At 38.7% G+C, this 8,827-nt stretch overlaps 1 protein-coding gene across 1 annotated transcript in view; it reads right to left on the minus strand.

Annotated features, from left to right (window-relative positions):
- Positions 1 to 8,827, minus strand: part of LOC122802137 (centrosomal protein of 295 kDa-like) — a 1,720,043-nt gene that overhangs the window by 534,663 nt on the left and 1,176,553 nt on the right. The window contains exon 11 of the mRNA XM_044071818.1: positions 4,014 to 4,241. Coding sequence (XP_043927753.1) covers positions 4,014 to 4,241 — 228 coding nt within the window. The remainder of the gene's footprint in view (positions 1 to 4,013; positions 4,242 to 8,827) is intronic.

An 8,827-nucleotide genomic window follows, 5' to 3' on the forward strand; every position in this document is an offset into this window, starting at 1 on the left:
TACTCCACTTGTCACTGGATTGAAGTCGGATTTGGAGTCTGCTACTTTCACAGTGTGGGTTCTGTCAGTGAGCCAGTTGGCAACCCACCTTGTGACATAGGGATTTATACCTAGTTTAGTGAGTTCATCTATAATTCCAGAGTGGGGGATGGTGTTGAAGGACTTGGCGAGATCTAGATAGGCTGTGTGAACTACATTAACTTCGTCTCATCTACTGCTTTGGTGACTGCTTCAAAGAAGTGTATGAGGTTTAGGAGACATGATCTGCCTTTTACAAACCCGAACTGGGTGGGGTCCAGAGTTTGGAGATTACAATGTCTTTGTTTATAAGTTCCATGATGATACGTTCCATGGCCTTGAGGACCAGGCTCGTCAGGCTAATGGGGCGGTAGTTCCCAGGGTCCGTGCTGGCTCCTCCTTTGTGGAGTGGGATAACCATCACTGTGCGCCATTCAGTGGGTACAAAGCCTGCAGTGAGGCTATAATTGAATATGGTACTTAGGTGGGGTGCCAGTTCGTTCTGTAGTGTAGAATGCAGCCTGGGATGTTGTCAGGTCCCATGGATGCTGTGTTCTTGGCTTTGGACAGTGTGGTTTTTACCTGTGCAGCTGTGACTACAGGAACTTTGCATTCTTCCGGTATAGGGATGGGCCATTTAGGGTGTGAGAGGGGGATAAAATTAGCACTGAACCGGTCTGCCAGGATGTTGGCAATATCAGTTGGTTCTGTATATTTTTTGTGCCATTGTGCTGTAACTCAGAGCAGATCTGAAAGGTATCAGGATTATCCCAAGTAGCAGCTGCACATATATCGTTCATGGAAGCCCTGGATAAAAATACGGATGATGTTGCCACAGACCTGGTTAAATGGGCTCTGAAAGGTTTTGGAAAAGAAAAGTCCAATTTGTTTTAGATAAAGGATACACAATAGGTCAGCCATCTAGCTAAGGTTACCTTCTTGACCAGCTTGCCTAATTTGGAATCTGTAATGGAGACAAACAATCTGTTTTTCTGAAGTTTTTCCTTCTAAGTAAGTGAAAATGTAATTGCCTATGAACGTCCAGTAAGTGTAACATACGTTCACCTTTGTTTGTGAAATTTGGAAAGAAAACTGGTAAATTAGTTGAATGGATGCTGTTTGATTCTGACACCACCTTAGGAAGGATGGACTGGTTCGTAAAGCTGCACTACTATGAAATACTATGAAAGGAGGTTTAGAGGACAGTGCTTCGAAGGTCTGCAGTCTTTTAGCAGAGACAATGGCTAACAAAAATATAGTTTTCCAGGTCAAAAATTTAAGTTTTCATTTAGCTCCTGGTTCGAAAGGGGAATGAATTAAGGGCTATAATACTAAATTTAAGTCCCATGGCGGAGTTGGATCCTTATAAAGGGTTCTCAAAAGAAAGATACATTTAAAAAAGTCTTACAAAGCTTGGAAAAAGCCAAGAAGGAGTTTTCAATCCCTATGTGAAAATTAGGGATGGCAGCTAGCTGTATCCTAATAGTAGAGGAGCTTTGAAAACTGTTGCCAAAAATTCAAGGACACTATGCACTGGTGCTGAAAAAGGATCAATATGTTTCCGTTGCATCCAAAAAACAAATCTATTCCATTTACTTCTGCAAAGTTTTCTTGTGGAAACTTTGTGGTTAAGTATAGGACAAGCAGGAAGACTGTATGCTGTCTGGATATCAATGGATGTGAAGAAACCATCCTGTCAATTTTAGGTTTTAGATATCCAGGTGAATGTCGTCTGTCGGGTGAGAGATGGTCTGGCATTTGATCCAGAATCCAAGGAGGGTACAATACATTCTAATATTCTATTCTAACAAATATGCACTTAATATGCTTCTTAAGCCCCTGGATAGACATATCAACATAATTAATAATAAACAGCCTAACTTTATGTACTGACTAATAGACTTGATAATGCTCATAACAAAAATACCTAAATATACAGTATATAATATCTGAATTAAAGTAAATGAATCTAGGTCAATACCTACACCTGCAATTGTGAAATGGGTTTGATAGTAATATAATCATTTAGTTGAGGCGTATTTGAGAGATCAGTTAGTAATTGCCACTTTACCTCTCTTTGTCCTAATAATGTCTTGAAATTGGGGGGGGGGGGCATACTAAGTGGATATTTGTTAGAATAGAATGTTTGCATTTGCACAAGTAGATGAGGATTTCAAGCACACTATAGTAATATTTACATGACTTTAGTGCTTGTTCACTTTAAAATGAATAATGATTTTATTAATTAGTATTTTTTAGCGCCTAAAATTAAGTATATAAATGTTTAATTAGATGTTGATTGTATTCTGATGAAGTCCACATTGTTGTGGATGAAAGCGCTAAATCATCTTTATTTTGTACATTAAAGTAGAGTGGTTTTAATTTAGCTTGTCATACTTTTCTTAGTGGATTCCGTTATTTTTTAGCATTTAATTGTACTGTTTTTATTTTATCTACGGAAGGGGAATATCTGGTCCGAGGCAAAAGCTTCAAATCTGATAATACAGGATCCAAGGAAGCTGATTTAGTGTCTGATGCTGACTTTGGGAAAGGGCCAGTCTTTGGATCAGAGTTTTTGTGTTTCTTTCTTGGAAGCTCCACCATCAGATCCAAGGAAAGGGTGGAGGAGCCTGACAGATCTGAAAGCTTTTTAGATTGTTCCTTTGTCATAGGTTGGGGGAAGTGGGGGTTGAGCCCAGATAAAGCCTCTGAAAAAGAAAGAAGCAAGCAAGCCTTTTAAAATAAGCTTGTTCTTATGGTCCACAATGACCCAAGGATTAAAAGATTTGCAAATGTCATAATCTTTCTGAAGGTGCTAAGGGCCTAGACAATAAACACACAAGGCATGACTGTCAGAAAGTGGCAAGGTATGACTACACTTTTTAAAACCAGAGGGTTTTTCAGACATTTTAACAAACAAATTTTGAGACAGAAAAACAGAACTTTTTTTGTTTTTTTATATAGAAACAAAAGGGGAAGGCGATACAAACAGTATCGAAGAGTACACTAGCCGTGTATAAGGGATAACAGGGAAAGTTTACCAACGATGGTAAGAAAGAATTATACTAACGTGTAGGTAGGGAGGAAATATATAAACTATAAAAATGGATAACAAGGTAGTAAAATAATAAGCTAGCAAGATACCTTATCTCTGTCTTTTGAGCATTAAGGTCGAAAGCTCACAACGACCAAGTCCAAACGCAAAAGCAGGAATCGAGATCTGGAGTATGCTAGGGGATAGAGTGTTATGGGTAAGGGAGGAGCTTGAGTTTTCAAGTGGCCACAATTTGAAAATAACATCTGGGTCAGATCAGAACACAGTCATTGAGGAATGAATGAAAACTGATAGAATAACTTTTAAATCTAAGAAAAGCAGCTTTCCTACTTATTTACTTAAAACATTGCCTTCCATTTAACATGCATAAACAGTGCAAAGAAAACTACAAATCCAATACCAACAGTACTGTATGTGGCCTGCCTTTCAAGTTCTGCAGGCATGAATGAAACAAAGCAGCCCACACAACTAGTACTTCAGAGCACAGCCTAAATCAGTTGATACATACTTTTTTGAAGACTAAGTTTACAACTGTAATGTCTGACACTGTATAACAACTTTAACCCTCATAATTTTGTTACAAAATCCAATTTGGTGAGAGAGTAAAAATGTTAATGCAAAATCAGGTACAATTGAGAGCTATATGATTTAGGGTACTTAAACATGATCTGCTACCCTTTGCAAATACAGAACCCATTGAACTGAAAGTAATCACTCAGTTAAATGCCTTCCTTTTCACTCTTTTTTCTTTTCTTTTTTATCTCTGCAGACACACACACGCACCTTTCATCATGATGCTCTGTTATTCCAACTATTGCTTCCCAATGTATCATGTATCTTAAAGTACTACACATTATTTGTAACCACTTGCATTCCTGCCTTACAAAAATACCACCACCATCTTAAAACTATTAGGAAAGAACTCAGAAAACTTAATTACCCTGAAAATTGGCACTCGTGTCGAAAGCCTGGCACAAATCTTTGGTGTACTTGTCTATGATTTCCTGAATCTGGCTCCTATTAGGAATGCAATCTCCAGCAGCAGGTGTGGTAGGGCATACTTGGTATTCAAGAAAAGAAGAAGCTGTTGTAGTACTTGCTGGTCCAACTGATGGTTCACTGGCATATGTAGATTTTATCACTCCATTTTTAACACACGGAACAGTGTCTAGAAAAAAAATATACCCATTAGCAGAAACAAAGCAGTTATCTGTTCCCATATGAAATACAGAATAATTGTCATGTCACAGAGGGCGGAGAAATATCCCATGAAGTTACCTTTGATGATCAGCTGCCCGAAGAACTAGTGACTCACTGCCGTGCATGAATAATGAGGGAGGGCATGCATTAACTACAAAGTGCTACTAATTTCATTACTATGCTCAATATATTTTGATGCTTTTTAAAAAAAATTTCATTAGGAGAAAAAAATAGGTGTTTTTTCACGATAGAAATAAATGGTGTCAACAAAAGTCACTGCACCAAACAATCGACTGTGCAATAATTAAAACCATAAGATTCTTCACTTTTTTATGTTGCTGTCACTAAAGCTGTACTTTAGTTAAACGTGTTTTGTTTATTTTGAAGAAAATGTATTAGGAAGCCAACAGGGTAGAGCTGGAATTCAAGAGTTAGGCATCCCGTGTGGGAAAAGTTACAAATCTTACCATCCTTTTTATGTTATTTTACTATATATGCATAGTAATATTTATATGCACAATTCATTAACAATGTCAGAAAACTGGATGGCCTAATGGTTAAGGTGTTTGCCTTACAAACATAAGGTGCAGAGTTTGAGTCTCACATAGGATAATTGGCTAGGCTTAAAATGGCTCGCAAGGGCAGTTAGCCTAGTACTAACCTATGAACCTATATATTGGCACTGGTGGAATCTAGTCTAGCTGTGGAATCCTAGGTAAGGACTTGCAACTGTTCTGAATCAATGCAGAGTACACAGCTCGAGCAGTAAATTACAAGATCGATGTGATGCAGACAGAGGTTATAAAAAGAAAAATTTGACCACGATTTCTGCTAAATGTTAAGCAACTGCTCCAGTCCAAAACGGATGACTGATACTTAAAATGCTCCTCTGAGTGTTCCAGTTTTCTGACATTGTTAATGAATTGTGCATATAAATATTACTATGCATATATAGTAAAATAACATAAAAAGGATGGGAAGATTTGTAACTTTTCCCACACGGGATGCCTAACTCTTGAATTCCAGCTCTACCCTGTTGGCTTCCTAATACATTTTCTTCAAAATATACAAAACACGTTTAACTAAAGTACAGCTTTAGTGACAGCAACATAAAAAAGTGAAGAATCTTCAAAACGGAAAAAAGGCTAAAATATCTTAAACCCTGCAAATGTTCCACTAAAATTAACAATGTAACACAACCACAAATCCACATATGTACAGCCAAAATATCAGAGAGCGAGAAAGCCAATTCCCTCATATCAAGATCCAAGGCATTTCAGGATATTGGTTAAAGCTCTCTGTGGCTGACTTTACACCTGAAATGAAGAAAATATAAAATTATAAATAATTTTATGAATCTGAGGAAGCTCATTTAATATCAAACTCCTATCACTTCTCTCTTAAAAATCTCCATGATTAACTGTCTGTCTAGATTAGCCTCTAAAAAAAGCAGACTACCAGATTAGCTTTTATTTGACAAAACACTGAACTGAGAATAAATGCAGAATATTTGTGAGATTTTTAATATGGATTTGCATTGCACTTACAAAACCAAAGAACTTACAAAATTACTTATAATTGGGAAAGCTTTTTTCATTGAATCCTTGTATGAATTACTATAAATATACCACGTGTAAGTATACAAAAGTTTTGCACTTACCACAATGACAGATGTGTGTTGTCTTATTTTTGACCAGCTCAATATGAGGGTTGTCTGATCTGACATTGGCCCCTTATACCAGGGTACTGGATCTGAGAGCACCTTCCATTCTCTACTCCTAGCTGATTTACCTCAGACTGAGGTTTCAGTCACCATGGCCAAACACACGTCAGTAAAGCTTCAAGGTACATAAAGCTCAAATGGCAGCACTTTGCATTAGAAGTGAAGATTGGCATGGGAATTCATTATATCCTGTAATGCAACCTAGGTGCCTCGTAAAACATACGTTTCTGTAGGGCAGACATATGACATTGAAAGTACTAGATGTGATGGATGAACTGACAACTTCAAAATGTGTCCATCCAACATAAGGGTTGAAACAGGTCAGGAATAACAGCCTCAACAGCCCCTTTATACAGCTGAGTTTAGGCCTATTCCAACAGTTGTGGTGTCAAAGGCTGATCTGGCACTGGAGTTCTTTCTAAGCAAATGCCAGCGAACTTCAGGAATGACCATGTCTAGGACCCAATGGTCCTTTCTGATGGTCTCCAAACCAGGCTGATCTCAGGGAACTGATATCCCCCATGGCAGTCTCGCAATGGAGCTAAGACTACTGTGCACATGGTGGTGTGCCCTCTCTAGTAATGTATCTTGGACACAAGGATGCAACACTATTCCATATTGTAAACAGCCAAGCTTAGAAGAGGAAGGAAGGGGTATAATCAAAAAGTCTGCCTACAGAAGTGATGGTTTGTGAACTCTACAAAAAGTGAACAGGTTGACTGGGAAGCATTTCCAACTCCAAATGAGTATCATTGCTCTTACTTTTCTCTTCCTGCCTAACAGAAGACAACTTCAGTCACTGCATCTCATGTGGGCACATACCCAAGTCTTTAATCATAGAAAAGAATCCCCAAAATCAAAGATACATCAGGTGATACGGTAATCTATTCTGGAGAACAGTCTCCACAAAAGGTCCTCCTTGAGTACAAACTTTGGAAGGGCCTGAAGCTTTTCCAGCTCCTTATTAATCAAACAGAACTAAAACATAGATGAAATGCTCAAATTAAATTCCCATGATATGTCAGTAGTAAAAATGCTTCCCGACACACCTGTCCAAATATTAGGGTTCTCTGACAGCAACATGGTAAAATGCTGCCACCACTGCAACCCATGCTTAGATGAAGAAACCATGAAGAAATAACTAAAATACTCCATCAGACAGAGTGCAGCCTAAACACACCTGCCTTTTGTGGGCCAACAGGATATAGACAAGATGAGTCCAGGCTGCCGAAACAATATTCTCGCTGACAAATTCCACAGGGGATTATGACCAACAGTTTATCTGACTTCTTTCCCATCAACTCCACAAAGTACTGCTAGGGGAACCGGATAGTGGAGCTCAATGCCACTACTCTATGATGTTCCTGATAAGCCTAAGGGTTTCTCTAGAAGGGCCAACTAAGGAGAAGAGATGGAGAAAGCTTTTGAATCTTTATCTTTGTCAATCCATGATAAAACAGCCTTGGGTTCCAATGACTCTTCACAGAAGTCTGCTTGAGAGGGAGTCTGGAGCTCACTACTCCACACAACCATAGCACACTCTTGGTGTTACAAATGAAAGTAAAAGAGGGGGGAGTGTTGGAAGTTGGGTAACACAAACACAGCATGCAAATAAGCACTAGAGCACTTACGGCCCTGATATTAGTGTCAGACTAAATTACTAAAGGATGTGCTCTTGAACCTGCGACTTTAGCTTCCATCAAACATTAAGTTGATGTACAAGACATGTTACACAAGCTTTGGTGTGGGATGTCTCAGGGGACCATCCTCAACCAGGAACAGCCAGCCTGATTACGCCTGAAGAAAGGGCCCAGGAGGGGGCCCTTGGTTCAGACTTCCATTGATTCATGAGCTGTTGACTCATGGGCCCACTCATTTCAGCTTGGCTGGTCTTATGCTCCAACCTGTCTAGCAGGAAATGGGAAGTGCCAGCACCTTGTGACATGCCCCTCAAGTCTCTCTGGTTTCAATCATCTCCCAGTGAAACTGAAGACTGGCATGAACTTCACCAAAGCATGGGAGTTTATCACTAATCTTTTGTTTTACATTGCTAAGCTATGGTCTGCTCTTGGACTGTCCATAACATTCCAAACAATACTTGAGTGTTTATCTTTGCACTGAAGTTCTAATCTGTGCCCAGGGCTGTGTGATGGACCCACCTGATTATGCCACATGAAAAACTCTACACAGCCATTATCTTTTTCTGGTGGCAAGGGAAGTGAAATGCTTCTCTCTTAATCATCCTTCAATAGTTAGGGTAGAAAACCTGAGACTTGCGTTAATTTTTAGACACATTCTCCAAGCCAATAAAGACCATGTTAGTGCATGTCTACATGTAATTTAATGGCCAAATGGACATTATTGCTTGCTAGTTGTAAGAATGCAGGCCTTTCCACAGATAATAGCAAGGACTGATTTAAACTACAAGAGTGAAAAAAGGTCTGCCAGGCTCAGGGGATGAGTATGCTTATGTAATTAGTTTATTACATCATTTCGTATGTAGGAAGAGATGAATGACTATCCTCAAATGAAAAATAATCTCAATTATTTCAGAATTTTTCTAACTGCTGGAAAGCATGAGATCAACCAATGACTCGTCAAAAAATTGCCTTCAATGTCAGGTTATTTGTGATAGGAAACAATGGTTTCAAAATTATACAAAGAAATGCAGAAAACGCAGAAAAAAATCTGACTTTATAAATACTTTTTAGCTTGAAACTGGCCTTAAGAAAAATGTTACTCTTATGTAAGGGGGATATGGCTACTACAGGGGTAAAAAAGTAAGAATACATCTCATATATGACAGCAATGCACAAAATAAAACTCCTGGA

This window comes from Protopterus annectens, chromosome 5.part0, assembly GCF_019279795.1.
Source record: "Protopterus annectens isolate FY-2018-M chromosome 5.part0, PAN1.0, whole genome shotgun sequence".
In the NCBI taxonomy this organism is placed as follows: Eukaryota; Metazoa; Chordata; order Ceratodontiformes; family Protopteridae; genus Protopterus; species Protopterus annectens.